The sequence below is a fragment of the Copadichromis virginalis genome, linkage group LG3, assembly GCF_057382275.1.
Source record: "Copadichromis virginalis isolate Kocher_CV1m ecotype Utaka linkage group LG3, C_Virginalis_male_GT1.1, whole genome shotgun sequence".
NCBI classification, from domain to species: domain Eukaryota; kingdom Metazoa; phylum Chordata; class Actinopteri; order Cichliformes; family Cichlidae; genus Copadichromis; species Copadichromis virginalis.
The window spans coordinates 62976367-62997896 of NC_140620.1; the positions used below are offsets into that span (position 1 = coordinate 62976367).

Below are 21530 nucleotides of genomic sequence, written 5' to 3' on the forward strand. Positions count from 1 at the left end.
AGCAGAGACCCGAGGCGGCCGCCGGTGTTCCAGATCTACTGGCGTTTAGATCAACTGGCGTTGGTCGAACAGATGTGTGGCAGTCTTGCGTTTCAGTAGCTCCTACCGACAAACCAGCAAAAAAACGCCAAATGTGTCATCTGTGACACTTGTGAGGTTGTCTCAAACACACTCCGTCAGTCTTGATGCTGTTGAACAACAAAATGTTTAAAAATGTGGCGAGTTTACCTGGTGATATCCTCATGCGCGACGCGATCGCGAAAACAGCAAACAAGTAACACCACGCCGATGTTGTTCACAGGACAGCAAGAGTAAACGATCGGGAGACCCTTGTCGTCGTTATCGTTCCACTCGCACGGTTTATTTCTCCAAATTCAGCGTTTTTGCTCCACAACTAAAGCGAGCAGTTTACTTTGTGTGCACTAACATGGAGTCGAGTCAACCAGCGCCACCTCTGGCCAAGTGCCACAGCCTACAGCCAGATCAACCTGTGACACACATCTGCACCACGTTTGATTTCGTTTCTTGTACAACACATTTGTACCTTTCAATTGTGTCTGTCTGTGCGTCATGCAAATAAACCTTTGAAATGAATGAAATGATATCATATATTCCTTATTGGCCTACATTTGTACAAAATTCCAAATTATATACACAAAGTCATAGAAATCACCACTCCAATTGGTCATCATGATTTTGATATTCTCTTTTCCCATAACAATGAAATACACCTTGGACAAATATGACACATCGATATTTCATTAGTGTCGTCACATCACATCCTGTAAGCATCGTCTGCCTGTGTCCTTTCCCTGGAAATTAATATTTCCAGCCAATATAGGCAATCCATCAACATGGCTGGAGAGTTGGTAGTTATATATAAAGTCAGTGACTCAGGTGTGTCGCTTGGTTTGTCATCTGTTTGTGAGACTGGAGGAGACGCAATCTTTTGTTTTAAATCTTAGTTAGGAAGATTCCTGTTTTAAAACAAGCACGTATTGTGAGAAATGCAAGAAGTACATCTGCAGAAAGCACACAGTTACATTCTGTCCATCATGTGGACAAAATTGAAAATGTTGAGCATTGAAAAACTGAGAACGTTGGGCAAGTTCAAAAGAAATGTGTTTGTAAGAACGAAAAACCAAATTGTTCCTAAAATAGTTATGGAAAGTCTAACTGTTGTATGTCTGTGTTTTACATGTTTATCTGATGGGAAATAAAGTTGCTATTGTTTCATTGCAGTTTTTGAACAATTCTGAGTGGATTTACACAGTACGGATCTAAATGACCCGCAACAAAATCAATGTCATTTTTTTGTTCTTCAACATAATACAAGGGTTCATTTCCAAAACTTGCCTATGATCTTCAATTTGTAGCAGATCCACTATCACACAGCAGCTAGAGCAGTTTCAAATGGAGGTCAGTCCACTGCTGCCACCTGTGGCCAAATACCATAGCCCACTACTAGATTAACTTGTGACACATCTTCACCTGCTGCTATGATGACATTGAGTAGAGGCTGAGTGGCTGCACTTACCCCTGGTACATTCAAATCTACCCACAAACATGTTGAAAGATGCAATGGCAGCAATGTGGATTGTCAACACTAAAAACAATCAGTAAGCAAAGACAACAGGGATCACTTTTTACTGTTTATTTAGCACCCACAACATTTGTAGTCGCCTTCTGCACAGGGAAAGTCCACACACACTGTGTGGTACCACTTTCCACAGAAGGTGCATTCAGTCTGCAAGATTGAATGAGATTGTCAGAGTCATTGTCTGACTGTTTATTACTATTCACCTGCGGTACATTCACAGTAACTGCCATCTCCTTACAAATGTTTATTAGATTAACCACACTTATACAGACTGTATATAACAACCAACTCTAAAATGTTTTTTCTCAGAGAAAAGACAGACAGACTACGCTAACGACATGTGATGTTACAACACTAGTGAAATATTGGTGTCATTTCATTCTTTTCAAAGGTTCATTTGCATGACGCACAAACAGACACAACTGAAAGGTACAAATGTGTTGTGCAAGAAACGAATTCAAACGTGCTGCAGATGTGTGTCACAGGTTGATCTGGCTGTAGGCTGTGGCACTTGGCCAGAGGTGGCGCTGGTTGACTCGAGTCCATGTTAGTGCACACAAAGTAAACTGCTCGCTTTAGTTGTGAAGCAAAAACGCTGAAACCGGAGAAATAAACCGTGCGAGGGGAACGATAACGACGACAAGAGTCTCCCGATCGTTTACTCTTGCTGTCCTGTGAACAACATCGGCGTGGTGTTAATTGTTTGCTGTTTTCGCGATCGCGTCGCGCATGAGGATATCACCAGGTAAACTCGCCACATTTTAAACATTTTGTTGTTCAACAGCATCAAGACTGACGGAGTGTGTTTGAGACAACCTCACAAGTGTCACAGGTGACACATTTGCCGTTTTTTTTGCTGGTTTGTCGGTAGGAGCTACTGAAACGCAAGACTGCCACACATCTGTTCGACCAACGCCAGTTGATCTAAACGCCAGTAGATCTAAACGCCAGTAGATCTGGAACACCGGTCCGAGTGTCAGGTGAACTGAACTTCAGGTAAGAAGTTATGACCTGCAGTCTGTCTGGGTCAGATATAAACCAAGTTTAGGTGCAGTTTATTTTCCTTGTGCTGACTTTTTACAGTCAGTTACAATAACTCGTACTGCTACTAGCTAGCATGACGGAGTTGCTATACAGCTAGGTGGTGCTATGATGTTACTGATAGTGAACTTTACAGTGGCTTTCAAAAGTATTCGGCCCCCTTGAACTTTCCCACATTTTGTCAGCTTCACTCATCAAAGTCAGGGGGCGGGGTTAATGCTGATCAAGTCAAAACCATTGCTTTGGTCTGGTGGGCGTTCTTTTAGTGGGCTTTTCTGTCACGGCCTGCGTGGCAGACTATGATGAGGGGAAGGACGACCCAAATGCTGGACTCTTTGATGAGGTCAGTGCGTTTATTTACAGTGATGCAAAATAATCCAAACAACAATAAATCCCCGGTGCGTTCCCGACTCTGACATGTCCTCTTGCCAGTGTTAGTGTTCTCTGTCTCCACTCCTCAGTGTCTGAGCACCCCGTGCTCGCTGCCCTCTCGTCTCCACACTCCTCCTGGGGAATAACAAAGAGGCAGCCGTCAGCAACGCCACAATGCAGCAGACTAACCTTAACTAACTCGCCAAGAGACTAACGTGAAGATGATCCAGCATCGGAGACAGCTCCACCACACTCCTAAGTAGCTCCTCTGACGAGGCTTGATCAGCTGCAGGTGTGAGTAATTCTCCTCCGCAGGTGTGGCCAGGCTCCTGGCTGACACACCCACACACACACACACCTAGATACACAAACATGGAAACAGGAGACAGCAGCACCAAAAACACACATGTCCATAACTTCTTACAGGCCCTGGGTCACCCAGACCCCGGTCCCATGACAATTCCTCAAAACTAAGTAGGCCTACACACCAGGGTTTGGACATGTGTGGACCCAAACTATACTTAAACTTTACCCTTTTTTGTGTGTCACCAAATACACTTTAATATCTTCTAGACAAGAATGTAGTGGCACAATCTTTAACCTCCTAAGACCCAAACTCCTCCGTGGCATTCATTTTTAATTTCTCTTTGATATTTGGGGATTGGGACCTGATGAATGTAAAAACAAAGAACTACCACATTTTTTGTTTCTGAGAAAAATGAGAGCCACATATGAGGATATTTGTCTAAAATTTCGATAGCACAGTGGCAGTATAACATCCTTGTGAGTGGATATCAGGCCCTTGTAGAGCAAAATGTAGTATTTTGGTCTAAACAACCCAAAATGTGATGTCCACATATGTGGACGCCAGGTCCTAGGAGGTTAAATATCTGCTCACTTTGTCAAAATGAACCTGATCATCTCTGATGAGTTCAGTGATGTCTGCCAGCTCACCTTGCAAGTGGTCGAGCTTATACCGCCGACAACGCGGCCACAACTTGTAAACCCCCTGCTGACTATCAGCTCTGGAGTTATTTGTTTATGTTAGTTTTAACTGTTCCTGCAAAAAGTGAGCACGTGTTACTGATAAAAAGTCCAATAGAAGCAAAGTCTAAACTTTGAAAACAGAAACCTGTCTGATTAAGATCTGATCTTTGGGGGGTTTCAATAAGTAGTGTGACCCGTGTATATGCATCGGGGTGGTTTTGATTATCGATTTATTGATTAAAATCGATTCTGGCTTGGATAACGTGACATCGATTCATTAAAACCCTGAATCGATTTTTAATATAAATTTATTTTGGCCAAAACGCCAGAATCTCAGGTTAAACCTCCCAAAGTTTCAACAACCACCAAACAGCTAAAACAGTAAATGAGAGCAGGAACACGGATTCTGCACAAAGACGTAAACACAAAGCGCGGAGCCGCCGACGCATCAGAATCAGTGAGATGTGACTTTCTCACCTGACTGCACGGACATGAGCTGAAAGCCGACAGCTCGCTGATTCTGATGTTTCGGCGGCTCCACGCTTTGTGTTTACGCCCTTTTTGAGCTGATTCTGAAGCTGCAGGTTTGATGTCTCTCCAAACAATATTGAGTAAACCAGCAGCAAAAGAAGCTCCAAACTACGCTTCACATAAACATCGTCATGAATTCCCTCTGATTGTTTTGCTGCCACCAGGATAAAATCACACTTCATGCACAGCTCTCTCTCTCTCTCTCTCTCTCTCTCTGTACTTCTAGAACAGTTTCCTGTTTTCTGCATTATTCGCTTGCTTGTTATGCACAAGTCTACCGTTCTTACAGCCTGTCGGCCGCTGTTTTTTTTTCTTTTACTTACTTCTGAAAACAAAGCCTCGTTTCTGCCGTTCAATACTGAACAAATTTAAACTTTTTAAAATGATGCAAAATTGCAAAACGCTCAGCTGTGTCTGTAATCAAACCTCTGTAACTTTGCTCTGCTTCACGTCAGCAGCATCAGGTAATGTTCATATGTTCATTAATGGTTTTCTTTTGTTTTTGATGTACTGCAGAATATTTGTATAAAATCCCAGGCCAGGAAAACCTTCATGTTTTTCTGTTTGATCCACAGCTACTTTGACACAAAGGCATCTGCTGTGACGCTCACACCTTTGATAAAGTCTGGCAAGTGTCAGATTTCTTTTTATAGATATAAAAATATAGAAATGTACTGATGCATGTAGTAACTGTTAGCTTTAACTGTACAAGGCTTGTTAGACATAATGAAACACATCGTGCAGATTTCTGGATGTTAGACTATAATTTTTATAATGATTATTAATCTTGAGTCTAAAAAGTCAGTCAAGTATATCCAGGATATCTTTCTGTTAACTGGATTCACTGACACTAACACTGGGACCAGGATAAGCGGTCGCATGAAGCTGGTTATCAGCTGACAATCTTATGATTTAATTAATTTAATTAAGTTATTTAATTTTTCTAATTTTTCCTCTACATTTCCCCTGAAATGAAGGGATTGTGTCAAACATGCTTTAGTTCCTCACATTTTTCTGCATCCCTTTGTTCAACCCCCTGAATTAAAGCTGAAAGTCTGCACTTCAAACACATCTGAGTTGTTGCATTTAAAATTGATTTTAGTGTATGTACAGAACCAAAATCAGAAACTAAGTTCTCTCTGTCCAGATATTTATGGACCTAACTGTATAATCTATACAGCACGTAAAAAATGCTGTAAATAAAGAAGTCTGTGAAAATGTGGCGCTTAAGGTCAATTTAAACTGAAGTGATATAATCTTCTCCCCACAGTTTGAGTTTGTATTGTCTCAGCTGCAGACAGACTATGATATTAATATTATTAGTTATTAATATTATTAGTTATAAAGGACACCTTCCTGCCTTTAGTCTTATTCATGATGATTATTAGTCGTCTTCTAATGTCCACAAGTCTGTATGATGTGTTTCATAGGTTCTAACAAGCCTTTTAAACTTAAGTTACTGCATTGCTGAAACACCAACATCTGCTTATTGAACAAAAAAACAACCAAAAGACCACACATCTGATTTCATTTTTATTTTAATAGACTTCCAAAGATTATACCAGATAACTGGCCTCAGAATATAATTGAATAAACATGTTTAAAAACAATAACCTAATCCTGTCTTGACAGGCTGAGCTCTTCAGTATCCACCAACAGCATCGTCATGCTGATTCAGACGTTTCTGCTCCTGCTGGAAATACTCTTCCTCTTTCCACATTGTACCAAATGTTTTTAAATGTTAGTTTCAATTTAAAATGAAAGATTAAAAAAGTGTAACACATATAAACATCAGATAATTAAGACAAGCGAATGGTTCAGTTCCACATGTGCTCCGCTGACACATTAAACTTCAGTAAAATGATGCAGTTATGAAACAACTTTAATCTAAAACAAACTGATTTGCTCAGGAGCAAAAACAGTGAAGTCAGTGACTGTAAGTGAGTGAGCTGTGCTGGTGACTGGATATCAGATTTCCAGTCATTAGAGCAGATAAGTGGCAGAACTATATTACTGATTTAATTTAAATGCAAATAGCCCAAATCCTGATTAAAGCATCAGGTTCACTTATAAAGTATTCTGTAGTTATCTTAGTGTCCATCGCCCTTCCCAACATGGGAATAAAGCAGCTGTGAGAGAATTAAACATGAATGAATCAATGGTACGGAAGTGGAGGGAGCAAGAAGAATGAGCTGAGTAAAGTTTGACTCATGCGACATTTTTGTTTCGCTTAATGCGCCTTATAATCCAGTGAGCCTCATGGTCTGTAAAATATGGTGCATTTGCAAATTATGTGCACAATATTGGAACTAAACTATTTTATATTGACAAACAGCGGCCCACATTAAACTGTGACTGTCACCAGGTAATGTGGGCGTGTTTGCTGAATAAGCAGCAGGTGTTAAACAGCTGACAGGTGAACAGGATGCATGCAGGTAAACTCGAGGGCCCTTCGAGCTGATCGGTGGTGTCGTGAGGAGAATTTCAGCTCATTATTCATGTTACAGAAACACAGAGGTACGAGACCAGGCAGAAGACTTTCTGATTATTTGTTTTTAGTTAAAATAATTCCATTGTTGTCTAGTGATGGTGTGGTAAAGCTCTGTGAATGTGTCCAATTTTTCCGGCTTTGTTGCTTCACCCAAAGGCAGATCACACAAAGTTTAACTGCTTATTATGAAGAACTGACATCTGCTGGTCATTTAATGTTCAGCAGCACTGCTGTGAGAATACCTGTAGGATACATACCAGTGGATATGTGAGCACATGCACAGCTGCAGGGCTAGAAGGGCCCAAATGAATTAAATAAATAGATTCTTAAATAATTAATTAAATGTGTTATTAATTGATTAATTACATTTATTTAAAAATCATTAAATTTTTAATTAATTTATTGTAAATGTTGGAAATGAAATTATTTGGCATTAAATCAATGATGTATGTATTTAATAAGTATTTTGAACTTAGATTCCTGTCAACTCACAATCGACACAAACACAGTGAACACAAAGCTCCAACTGTCTGACAACAACAGGAAGGTGACACATGTGGAGGAGCTTCAGTCACATCCTGATCATCCAGACAGATTTGATGTTTGTGAACAGCTGCTGTGTAGAGATGGTCTGACTGGTCGCTGTTACTGGGAGGTCGAGTGGACGAGGAGGGCTCGGATATCAGTGAGTTACAGAGGAATCAAAAGGAAAGGAAGGAGTGATGAGTGTGTGTTTGGTGGAAATGATCAGTCCTGGAGTCTTTGCTGCTCTGATCATTATTCCTCTGTGTGGCACAATAACAGAGAAACACCCATCTCCTCCTCCTCCTCCTCCTCCTCCTCTGTCTCTAACAGAGTAGCAGTGTGTGTGGACTGTCCTGCTGGCACTCTGTCCTTCTACAGAGTCTCCTCTGACTCTCTGATCCACCTCCACACCTTCCACACCACATTCACTGAACCTCTTTATCCTGGATTTGGGTTCTGGGATCCATCGACTGGTTTCATGAAGGGTATTTCAGACTTTTTTGGCACACTTAGGTATGAATTGACTCTTTGTAGTTAGTCTTACCTGTTAGAGAAACAGTTCAGTCTGTACATGTCTGTGTCTTTCACTCAGAAACACATGATGAGATTCATGGATTCAGTCAGTTGATGTTTTAAACTAAATGATTCACAAATTATTATTCAACACAAGTTTGGTGAGCAGCAGGGCTCATCCTGCTTTTTGTTTTTGTGCATTATAATGATGAAATAACTTTGTCATGTCTGTGGTGGCCTTTGGAGAATTAAACCATCCTGTAGAAACTAGATATAAATGTCATATTTTCCAACATTGATATTTTTCTGTGTTTCAGACGACAATGAAAAGATAAAGAACAGTCTGTAAATCACAAGTTATCAATTCAAATGATTATTAAAGCCACAAGAGAAGCTTCCTGTTATTTGTACCACTCACCTGGTCATGTGATCCAGCTGTGCAGCCAATCATAACTGCCATCACTTTCTACTTTGATATTTCCATGGTGAATGGACTGATTCTTGTTTAACACGTTCATACTCTGATGGATGCATCGGAGAGGGTTAGTGTCTTGCTCAAGGATACTTTGTGTGCCAGCTGGAGCAGTCAGGGATTGAACCACCAACCTTCTGATCATTAGATGCCTTGCTCTGTCTCCTGAGCTACAGCCATCATCAAAGCTCTTTCTTAAATCCTCTCTGAGAGGAGCTCAAACACGAGGAAGAGACGAAAGTGAGGGAAGAGAGTGGACTCATTAGTAAAATGAAAAACAGCCAGCGTTGATGTTTAAGACAAGTGAGGTAACAGAAACACTATATATATAGCAGCGGTCACCATGGCAACATCAATGTCGGTTGCTACGTATTGTACTGATCCTGATCTGTGAGCCTCATATCAGGATATGCTGTTGTTTGTATTTGTTTGCATTGTTACCATTTTTGTGTCTTTTTTAACAAACTACTTTTATCTTGCCATCGTTTGTCAGAGAGTCAAACTACATTTGGTTCATCTTTCTACAATAAAAACATTTCTTCATCTTAATTATTGTATGTGCAGAGTTGTAGTTACTCACAGTGACCACTGGAGGCAGGTGATCCTGATAGTTTCCCTGGAACCGTCCAGTTCATCCACATGAATGAAGCTGTTGGTGATTAACGCTCATCTGTACAACTTTAACAACAATATTAAACATTTAATCGCTCTGCAAACAGCTTGTCTGATGTATAAACTGTGTCTTAAAGGATCAAAGTAAATGTCACATTGAAAGCAGATTTCACTGTAATGTCCTCTGTTTGAAATATTCCAAATATAATCTGGCTTGGTAATGATTTACTCATATATTGTCCACGCAGACTAAAGCAGTAGGAGATGAGATGGAAAACAATTAGAAGAATCTTTACTCTTTAATGTCACAAATTCCTCTTTGTATGTAACATAACAACATACATGATACAGCTGCAGCAACTGAGGCGAGGAGAGAGGCAGCAACAAGAAAACTGGAAGAAGGAGACCAACAACACCACCTGTGGAAATCTTTCCCCAATCAAGCGTCATCATATCAGCATTTCATCAAAAGCACACATGCTCCGACCTGACAATGCAGAGCTGTGGCAAAATCATTGAATCATTTATGAAACAAATGAGTGCATCAAAAATAAGAGTGGAGCTGCAATGAAAGAGAAGTGAACTTTCTTCAGTCAACACAAAGTTTTCCCTGACAGGTGACATTTAATTAAAGTGACTTTATCACCACACACACATTCAGAGGCAGTCTACAGGAGCAGAGCTGCAGCTATTCAGCAAATGTCTCCCTGCAATCCTCACTGCAACACCTACATGTGAAAATGAAACCACCTCTACTGTTCACACATGAAACGTCGTGTGAAGAACCAGTTTTCCTCAGATCTCTGTTTTAGTAACTCTGAAGTCTGAACTTTTGATATTTGCATCCTGTTTGTACTGATAACTGTGAGTGGATGATTTTGATCCCAAAGAAATCTTTAACACACATGTAGTGATGGGACGTGTTACTGAAACAATGGTTAGGAAACAGAAATCGCCTGAGAATCTGCTCATGTTTAAGATTTCTTCTTTACAAACATTTTCTATGGCTGTTCCCAGTATGACCAGTGATACAAAGCATGGGAAATGGGGATTAGTTCATTCAGACAAATACACTTTTTAAAATGTAAAAATAAAGAAATGAATCAATAAAATAAAAAGTCAAAGAAATAAAAAATAAGGGTCTGAGGCGTCTGTCTCACTGTATCCATGGCAACAATTTACTTCCTGTTCCTTCATATCAGAACCACATCTTTGAAATCAAAACATTTAAGATTCAAATTCAATCACAGATGTGTTCAATGAAATATTAAATGAAGCAGTGCAATGTTTTTATCACTATCCAAGTTTGAACTCTAAGTAGAAGATTTAAAAAAGCAACACACACACACACTCACACACACACACACACACACACACACACACAGTATGCAGACATGATTTAGGTGATGATAACATAACGACTGCACAGACCCGTGGGATGATTCATGTCCTTTTTCTTTCTCTATGCAATGATGAACTTCTTGCTTCAGGACCTTCTTGATGAATTTGTTTTCTAATCCACAGTTTTCTACCTGATCTGTGTGTTTGAAGTAAAATGTGTTGCTTCAAATGTAAAAGTTAAACAGACAGAAAGCATCAACGTGGACTTCAATCAGTGTTTTGTGTTCATACAGGTCAGCTGTTGCACACAGAGGTCCTGGATTTACACTGTGCCCTGGTTCCTGTGTTCCTGTATGTAGTTTAGTCTAAAGTGGATCCTCCTCATGCACAGACTGAATTACCTGTTCAACAATCAGCATTTCTGATTCATGGATTTCATTTGTTTTTGCTAGTTTTGACTGAGATTTCAACATATCTGTGGTGGCATCTGTTCAGTGTTATGGAAGTTTTACAGCACTAATCTCACTTCACTCTGTAACATAACAGTGAACAATATTACTATTAGAAAGATTATTAGAGAAGCCACAATCAGATGATCCCCTATGAGGTGTCCTTGGTTATAGTGTGAAGTCATCTGAGGGGAGAGAGAAGAAAGAAACACTTCAGTGTTAATGAAAAAGTCATCAGTCTTCTTATGGGAAGAGACCTCCACCAGACCAAGACAGGTAACCATCCAACACGTTCTCATCCCAAAACCTAACAGACCGATGCCATGTGACAAACCGATGCCATGTGACAAATCGATGCCATGTGACAAACCGATGCCATGTGACAAACCGATGCCATGTGACAAATCGATGCCATGTGACAAATCGATGCCATGTGACAAATCGATACCTTTCGGTCTCCCTCTCTCTCTTGTGCTCCTGCTCCTGCCAAAAGCAAAGCAAAGCATCCACCCTTTTCTTACCGGCGTCGTGAATTGTTTGTCAGCATCTACTCATCCTAACGTTGGTCCAGTCTTTGTCTCAGTGTCAAGTCAGTCAACACTTTAGTCCACATGGTCAGTCCAGTCACAGTCCAGTCACACACATCATGCACACACATTCACACTAGATCTTGCTGATAGTGGAGCCTCACGCACAAAGCATCAGAGTCTCCACCCTCATCAATATGAGCTCATTTATTTGTTGTTTCTTTTGTTTTTAGAAAAAGAGTTCTTTATGATCTTGGACTGGATTGACTCGCTGCAATCCTTTAGACAGGAACTCGCAGGTTCCCACAGGTGACCTTTTCCTCGGCCCATTGTAATCTGGAAAAGCTCACCTTATATTTGCTCTCACAACAATGTTTTACAGCGCTGTTAATTCAATCTTGCAGGCCTGCTTAGAACAAAGAAGGAGGAAAAGAGAGCTGATTATTAGCTCATCAGAGCACAAAACATCATCACCAAAGGGGGCGACACCTGACAGTTTTCTCTAAGTGCACTGTTACAGAAATAATGAGCCGCTCCTCGACATGTCCATGTTTAGTAAAACTCCCTCTATTGAAATAAGAAAACAAGCCAAAGCTAACTGACAGAATGAACCCATCACTAAAACAACGACCCCAAAAATCTTCATCACAGAAAAGTTTTGCTTACTAATCCAACAATATGTTGTGGGAATTAGAACTTTCCGGGTCATAAAGCTTTTGCCGACTCTTGGCTTAACTAATACTGACATAGTCTGAAATCAGACTTAAAGTCACTCCCTCTGTTCATTTAGGATAAATGTATCTATATCTGATTTAGGCTAAGTGCCTTTTGTTTAGATGAACTGCTGGACTTCCAGACCAGCAGGTTTAGGGAAGTCTTTATGGGGTCACACTCTGACCCCCCCCCCCCCCCCCACACACACACACACACGCACGCACGCACGCACAGGCAAGGTACTCTTTGTTTGTATGTAGACGTCATATGTTAATGAACGTCATATGTATATTCATGTAACCTCAATAAAAGAGCAGTGTTACGGGGGAGCGGACGAGAGCAACTGGGGTGAAGCGAAGGAACGGCGTTTGTCCGGTTCTCTCCCGTGCACGGGAAACATGAAGAACTTTGCCTACTCGTGTCTTGCTTTGCTATGTAATTAAATTGTCCTTAACGTTCCAACGAATAGGTTTATGCTACAAACCTATCACTGAGGTTAACTACACAACCCCTCGCCACCTCCTTATACACAGGAGTGAGTACAAAAAGGTTCGTACGGACGCATCAGCCGGCCGTCCTTCTGCTCGACACTGTTAGCTGAAAGATGATCGGATCATCCTCTGTCCTGTATTTAAGGCTGAGAGTCTTTGTCCAGTCTCTTTTCCACAGCTACTGTCCACAGCACTGATCCACCTGCAGCACAGCCCCACTCAGTTGTTTTATGATTTACATTGTGCACGTTTCCCTTCCACTGAGCTTACAAAACCTCTGACAGGAGAAGTCAGGCATGTGTTTCCCCCACCTCCCCTTTTAGGCAGTAATAAAATAGAAAACAAACAATCAAACAGGCTAAAGCTAGAGCACAAGCAAAGACAGCACCGGTGACTAAGTTCTCCCATACTGGACGTACGCTACCACGTGGGCTCAAACAGCAGCACATCAGCTCAGTTTACATACTGTTGACATCTTCATCAGAGGATCAGCAGGGAGCGCTGCTGAGCTGCAGTGGTCTCCACCAGAGTGACGGAGCAGGAATCACAAACAGCACAAACCCACCGTGTTGTTTCCACCCTGTTCAGGAGATCTGAGCCCCCATCCCTTTTTTTCATGTTGCAGCTCTGCACTGCAGGCCCTGAACGCCTCCCGGTTACCCTCAGTGTGCTTAGAGTTTAATTTACAACCGACGAGCTCACAGATCATCTGCAGGCAGGTGAACAAACCCTTAATGTGAGGATAATAGCAGAGCTGAGCTGAGGTCAGAAATAGTCAGGAACGGTGTCGACACAGTGAAGTCAGCTGTTTGGGAATTTGTCTGATTATCAGTTTGGGGGGGTCGGTGTTAAATAACAAAGGCGGTGTAGGATGGAGAGAGGAGGAGGGAGGGAGCAGTGATGATATGAAGTCAGAATACACATGTGGCAGACATAAGGGGGTCAGACAGGAGCAGCATCAGTCTCTGCTCTGTTTTGTTAATAACGTAGAAAAATAGTTTTGTACAATCAAGCTACATCGACAGACGCTTTACCTCACGTACCCTAAAATGAAAAAGTAGTGACAGTAAGATGGAGGCTGCACATGACACCATGACTGAGTTCACAGCTGTTGCTTTGATTCTAACGTTTAAGACTTTTGGCATCGACTCCGTTTTAATAAATGAGTGCTGGGAGGCGTCGTTTGACTTCAGGAGCTCCTGCAATCCTCCTGCGATGCTCCTGCGATGCTCCTGCGATGCTCCTGCGATGCTCCTGCGATGCTCCTGCGATGCTCTTACTCTGCGGGAGAAAACCAAAAACCAAAAGTAGCAAACATGGAGCGATATGACTCGTTTAGATTTTGGGAAACGTGCATCGACAGGTACAGTGTCCTTTTCCCCGCGTCTTTAAAAATAATTCATGCATAGATCCCCCACTGAGAAAACCCTTTTATATACTTTCTCCTTTGTACACATTTTATATAGAACTATATATAATATCATTTCTCTATATCTATATTTTCAGAAAAATTCTTTCCACACAATAAAAAACAACAATTAAACAAATGCTTCAAACAAAACAACAAAAAGAGAGAAGATGGAAGAAAGAAAATCACGACTGAGGCCAGTTTGGCACTTTGTCATGAGAACATGACAGAACTCTGTTAGTTGACGGTAAATAGCGATACTCTATTTTTCTTTGGTTTTTCTTCTCCCTCGATGAGAAATGAAACACAGCAGTACTTACTTGGCACCTAAAAATGCTGGTCGAATGAAAGATATCAGTGTTTTCATAGTTATATGTTTAGTGTACGCCTCCCCCCTCCAGACTGCTCAGCAGATCGGGAATTTTTAGAGAAGAGCAGGAGGGAGGCGTGTCAAATGAGAGGAAGAGAGCAGTAATAAAACACGGATGTAGAAAAGAGAAGCATAATGTGCACATAACACACAGGAGATGGAAAAAGAGATGACGCCAACGTAAAAAAGAGAAAACAGCGAGGAGCGAGAGAGCATTCGTCCCTTTGACAAATGTTGGAGGTCTTGAGCCTGGAAACAGCAGACCGTCTTTGAAAACAGTATCTTTGAAAGATCTGAGTCACCCACCCCAAACTGCTCATCTGCTGCTGGACACTTCAGTTGCACCTCCACATGCCACCAGTGGAGGGAGCTGCCAAGTTTCACAGCACATGACGCAGCAGGTGTAGTTGCTTTTGGAGAAAGAAGAGAATAAGAGGACAGAACGAAGGCCCACGTCTAGAGGCCTCCCTTCCAGAGCGGAAGCAGAGCCAGTGTTCCTGGTCCCTAGGTGGCGCTGTGTCGGGCCTGTCCCTACTATACCCTGGTGGTGGAGTGGGGGTGGGGCAGGGTGTTGTTGCGGCCGGTGGAGGGGAATGTGTTGAAGGCGTGAAGAGGCTGCATGCTGGTGATGGTGCTGGGGATCACAGTGATGGTGTATGGCGTCATCAGCGGCACGTTGTCGGGGGCGCGGCGCAGCGCCAGGGTGTAGTCGGGAGGGCAGGCGGGCCGCAGGATGTCGTGGGGTCACAGGGGCTCCATGTCGTGGTGAGCGTCGTGCTCCCAGTCCTTCATCTGCAGGGACATGATCTCCTCCTCCTGGCTGTGAGCCAGGTCGTTGGCGGGGCCGCCCCGCTGAGGGGACAGCCGGTGCCGGCGCATCTCGTGCCGCTTGTCACGCTTGTAGTAAAGGGTGGCGAAGGCCAGGATGTTGAGGAAGAAGAGCGACGCTCCAACTGCAACTGTCACGCTCAGTTCGGTGGAGTAGTCGCGGGTGTGTCTGGGAAAGAGGTCCTGGGGCGGGCGCTCTGAGCCCTCGGGCTCAGGATCTGACGGGAAGGTAGGGTAAGGATGACGAGTGGTTCGAGGAACGTTGTTTCTGGGCCTCATGGTGCCGGGGTCACGGCCTGCGGGGGAGCGCGTAGTGGTGGGAAAGAGCACGTCGTGCAGGCTGTGAAGATGAGGGACTAATTCCAGCCAAAAGGCCACTTTGTTAGCTCTGTAGTTGTCTCTGACACGAGGTTTCAAACCGATGTGAAGGTACTGCTTGTCCTTCCAGTTGAACTTGGTCCAGATGACCTCCTCGAAGCGGTTGGGCTTGGTATGAATGAACTTGGTGTCCTGAGGGACGGGAAGGTTGGGGTCCCTGGTGGAGCATAAAGGTTAAACGTTTCAGTTCAAAGTTATATTCAGTCTCCATTATAAGTAACATGTGGCATCAATACACTGAATACAGACAGGAGGCCCATTCTCTGTGCAACCTTTAAACTATCTAAGACCAACCGGCTGCTCTGGGATCTGGATGCTTTTGGTGAACCAGTATGTTCAATTCTTCAAAGCCACACGGGAATTAAACTAGCAACCTAGATTCAAGTATTCAACATGACTAGAAGGCTATCAGAGAACATACAGTAACGTGTACAGTTTACACTACTGTGACATGAGGCCTACCCAGTCTTTGCGGAGTTAGTCCAGTAAGTCATGACCACAGCGCTCAGCATCACATCGTTCTTGGAGAAGTTGCACGGGAGCAGGTCCGTGGCACCGATCATCGGTACGCCGAACACGTAAGGTATCTCGTCTCCGTGCGCGGCGTCGGCACTCGGGCCGCGTCTCGGTCTGGCAGTGGTGGTAGAACGTGTAAAAGTAAACTGGGGACTGAAACTCAGCATGGAGTTTGGCAGTGGCCACAGCTGGTGTCACACACTGGTGGTCCGTAAACAGGGCCAACAGAGTCTTCCGCCGCATGTCGCCGTTGTCCCTGTCCGCCCAGTCTGTGTACATGAACTTAATGGTCTCCCTCAGGATGTCTTTGCCTGGTGAAGAAGCACAGGAGGGGACAAAAGGAGGGGGAAGAAAGATAAAAGTGAAAACTGCTAAGAGTAAAGTAACAGCAGTGCAAGACATTTTTTAAGAGATCGGTCTGATCAACAGATATGAAACCAAAGCAAATGTTGGTGAGATGAACCAAGAGCCAGGAAGCGAGTGAGAAATCTAGAGAGGAAAAAAAGTCTTTCTGATAACAGAAGGAGTGACAGGCAGCAGAGAGGAAGCATGACTGCATTATCCAAACATGTCTGTACTGTGACTGTGGTCCGGCTGTGAGGGGTTCGCAGGCCGATCTGTCAGAAACACCGACACTGAGATTGGGAGCCCACTACCTGGGGGATGATAGCATTACTGCCCACAGAGCCTCAAAGGTTAAGGCGCAGACACGCCGTGATGTGGATGAGTGGCTCTCTTTAGCACGCTTGTCTTGTTTGATGCACTTCACTGGGCTCACATGTTACTGATTCCATTCTTTACTCGCATGTTTTAAACGCTTAAAGCACTTTCACAGGTTTTGATATTCTTTTGAAAATTCATGTGAACTCAAGCTGTCAGAATTGTAATGTAAGCTTTGATAATTGTCCACATTTGTCATTTTGACGATTATCCGTTTATTTTAATGAATACAGCAAACAGAAAAAAACGAACAAATCAACAAACGCGGCTCCTAATGAGACAAAACCTGATGATGCTGCAAAATGCAGTTAAGTGAGAGGAGGCTGTAAAATGGAATAACTGAAAAAGTGGCAGTGTACAGAGGTGGCGTCCTCACCCTCTGGGTAGCCGTAGAGGTTGTCAACAAAGCTGGAGATGGTGTAGTCGAACGCCGCAGCTGAGATGCCGTCGTTGTCCTCACTGTCGTCCACAAACTTCAGCCCCTCTCCCTGGTTCACTCCTATCAAGATGTCATAGTTTAGGAGCTCCCCCTGGTGGAGCAAATAAGGAAGAACATGCTGAGTGCTGGAACAGAGCCTGTGTGCATCACAAGTCTACAACAGGAAGTGCAGCTGAAGCACAGCTTTGTGAATTGGCAGCATTTCATTTCCCAGTAAACAAAATAAAGATTAGCTGTTGCCATGAAATTCCTACTATAAAATGTAAATACTGCAATATATGCAGGGTTCATACACATTTTTAGGGTCAAATTCAAGCACTTTTTAAGCACATTCAAGGTCAATTTTCAAGCTTTTCCAGCACATTACCAAAAAAGAAGCATGTTTCACTTTGCATCACCTCAGTAAGACCTTGTAAAAATTTAAACAAATCATCTGAGGTCGATTTAAATGTCTTTTGTTCCCCTTTTGTTAAAAGAGCAGCACACAAAAATACAGAAAAAGGAAACGGTTGCCTTACATGCATATAGTGTACAAACTCAAAAAAACACATTCCTCTTAAAAATTAAGATGTGCAAATGTGAACAAATCAACTTGTTAGAGATCTTCATCTCCACTGTAAATAAACAACAAGCCAGAGAACAAGAAAACTGCACCAAACACCACAAACACCAACAAATTAATGTCTTCTCATCAGACATTGAAGCTTCTTTCCTGTGTGACATAAAAAATAAGAGACAGATGTTTGTTTGTTTTTTTAACTAGTTAAGCACCCACGTTCAGTCATCCACCCATTCACGCACACATTCACACACTGGTGATGTAGCTACAGCCACCCTGGGGCGCCACCAGGCCCTCTGACCACCACCAGTAGGCAACGGGTGAAGTGTCTTGCCGGGTGAAGTGTCTTGCCCAAGGACACAACGACCGAGACTGTCCAAGCCGGGGCTCGATTACAAGGCGAACTCCTAACTCTTGAGCCACGATCGCCCAGTGGGGACATGGGGACATTTCAATTTCCAGCAGGAAGCTCCCCCTTTTTGTTAAACCCTTTAGATCAGGGGTCGGCAACCTGCGGCTCTTTAGTCCTTATAGTGCGGCTCCGCGTGGTTTGTGAAAATAAATTAGCTGAAGTGTATTTTATTTATGTTAGTTCTTTTTTTAACTTGTAGTTCTAAATTGGAAGATTATTGTGATTTTGCAATATACAAATAAAATTATATTTTCTTATTTTTTCATCGCTCAAAATAAGCGTCACACTCGCGGAAGCCGGTGTACCCGGCGAAACGCCGTGCATTTATCGAGCCTTTCAACCCCAGATAGGCCAATTATGGCTCTTTGGCTCTTTGGGTCTTAAAGGTTGCTGACCCCTGCTTTAGATGAACAGAGTTTTTTAATTAAATACATAATCTTTAATAAATGTTCTCTTTTATAAAAAGTAGGATAATTAAAAAAACATTTATTATACCTCTATTGAGTAGAAAAAAAACTCTTGTTTTCTGTCATCTGTTATATAATATTAGTGATGTTTGTGACAATTAATTTCTTAATCGGCTGGACTAACCAATAGTCCACAACCAGGAAACACTGAAATTTTAAGTTAAGTTTGAAAACAGTTTAAAAAAAAATACCCCATTCCAAAATGTCTTGTGACAATCTCATTGGCTTAGGGAGTGATGATGTCATAGATCTTAAGAATCTTAAGTCCTTTGATGTTTTTCCTTAAGTAGGGGTGAGAAACAGCAAGTTTTAGTTCGTTTCAGCAGCATCTGTGTTTGCAGCCTACGTTCACCACAAGCTCTTCAAAGTCATCGTATAGAAACTCCAACATGTTTCCAAGAAAAAAACAACCAATTCAAAAAGATTACGCCGCCTCTCCTTCCTGGCGTGGCCGGCCAATTTCCCCAAATGGCTCCTCATCCTTCCAAAGGGCGTTAGAGGAGAGTAGGAAGGAAAACTACCTTCTCCAGAAAAAAATGCAACAAATTGAAGAAGAGAAACTTCAACTGGAGGACAAATGTAGACGAATGGAAGCCCAAAATAAAGAGCTGGAAGAAAGACAACAGCGCCAGCCGGACATAAAAATTATTAATGAGGGCTGGGGAATCAAGTTTGCTCAGAGCCGAGAGCAGATTGTGCACCTCATTAAAGAAAACAGGCAAAAGAGTGCAGAACTAAAAGAAATGACCAACCAGCTCCAAGACAAGAAAACGATGACTGATAAGATACAACGGGATCTCCAATACATGGACCGAAAAAATCGGCTCCTCCAAAGACAGCTCCATGAAGCTGTGGAAGAAAAGAAAGAATTCCTCCAACAGAAGGAAGAGCAGGACAAAAAGCAACGAGACATGCAGCACGAACTGAAGAGCATGCAGGAAAAATACCGCATGCTGAAAGAAAGCCTGGATGAAACACTGCGCCAAAATAAAGACCTTCTTCAACAGAAAGAGCAACAGCAGGAAAGACTGAAAGAAGGAAAACGTATCGTCCAGGACTTTGAGTCTAAAAATCTAAAACTGCAAGAGTTTTGTAATCAGCTGGAGGACAAAGCAACTAAAGTGGAAGAAGAAAAGGACAAACTGGAGAAACGCTGCTCACAGATGCAGAGAAGGATCGATCAGATAGTGAGAAACAACTCCGAGCTCGTTAAGGGGATTTTGGTGGAATTCAATAACTTGAAGCGTGAACACACTCAAATGCAGGCGCAAAAACAACAAGAAGACAAAATACATGAAGACCTGCAGCTCACGCTCCAAGAAATCCAGAAAAGAAACGAGCAGTTAGAAGACAAGCACAAAGAGGTCCAACAGAGAAATGCAGACATGCACAAGGACAAGCTGATACAGGAGGCAACATCCAAACAACTCAAAGACAAGCTTGAAGAACAACAAGCAACATTGGAAGAGGTGGAACAAAGATGTGAGAAACTTGAAGAACAAAACGCAGAAACCATCGATGAGCTGAGAAATCTCATCCTGGAGAAAAAAGCGCTCGTGGAAAAGTGCATGAAAAAAAAGAGAAAATGGTTCCACTTGTTCCGGAGGAGAGACGCTACTGCTTCCTCACCTGATGCAGCCTCGTCTTGCTCCACCTCTGTTAACCCCCCCAACCAGTCCCGGCCGTTGACTGTCCCCTCCTGAGCCTGGTTCTGCCGGAGGTTCCTGCCCGTTTAAAGGCAGTTTTTCCTCCCCACTGTTGCCAACTGCTTGCTCAGAGGGGATTGTTGGGCTTTTCTCTCCTCTGCCTTGTTTCTTCATTTACTTGTTTAACTTTTTTCATTATTACTTCATTTTACCTTGTTTCTTCATTTACTTGCTTGTTTAACTTTTTTCAACTTATCTAAATAATAAACCAATTAAATTTATCCTTTGAGTATTTTTCATCTCATCTTTACAGAATCTTTCCAAAACATTTTCAAACATTCAGATCTGTCTTTTATTTTCTTCTTGAAGCCTCATAAATGGTGAACTAAAAACCCGGAACATGGTTTGAAACATAGTTTCAGCTGAAACTGGCATAACATGCTGTGTGTGTGTGTGTGTGTGTGTGTGTGTGTGTGTGTGTGTGTGTGTGTGTGTGTGTGTGTGTGTGTGTGTGTCAGGATATCACTAGTTAGGTCATCATGTTTAGACTCATTCACTCCAAAATTATTTAGGCCAAATCTTTAAAACAGTGTCATTTCATACACATTTTCAATTCACTTCAATCGCACAAATAATTATTTGCAGTATCTTATTTATTATGAGAATGTCATGCCTGATCATTTGTACCTACACCACCAAAAATGGGGGCAAAAGGGAGGAGATCATGTTTAATCGGTTATAAGAAAAGGTCAGAAATATAAGTGCCGACATGAGCAGTGTCCACAGAAACCTCTGACTCTCAGCTCAAAGCTCATATAAACCATTTCTACAACCAGCAAACAAAGACACCGAACAGTTAAAAGAGCAGTGACGTCACCACGAATCTGTGGTCAGGTAATATCCATGTTTTGATTGATGATTTTCTGGAGTTAAATGTGAACCGAAGCATATTTTGGGTGTTATATGCTATTAAATACTTTTTAATTTATTTAAAAGTATTTAATAGCATATAACACCCAAAACATGCTGGGTGTGGAAATAAAAAAATCAAAATTTCCTCTGTTTGAGTCACAGTAACTTTGACATAGTAACATTTGCAGTAAGTCCTAAATGTTCACCTT

At 42.3% G+C, this 21530-nt stretch overlaps 1 protein-coding gene and 2 pseudogenes across 1 annotated transcript; 2 read left to right on the forward strand and 1 right to left on the reverse strand.

Annotated features, from left to right (window-relative positions):
- Positions 1–7470: 7470 nt before the first annotated feature.
- LOC146716538 (stonustoxin subunit beta-like) lies at positions 7471–8842 on the forward strand. The gene has a single exon (XM_085452491.1). The coding sequence runs from the start codon at positions 7471–7473 to the stop codon at positions 8083–8085; it is 615 nt and encodes a 204-aa protein (XP_085308617.1). The 3' UTR covers positions 8086–8842.
- A 5084-nt stretch (positions 8843–13926) lies between these two features.
- On the reverse strand, positions 13927–19154 carry LOC146716539 (neuroligin-2-like; annotated as a pseudogene).
- Positions 19131–20297, forward strand: LOC146716540 (uncharacterized; annotated as a pseudogene).
- The last annotated feature ends 1233 nt before the right edge of the window (positions 20298–21530 follow it).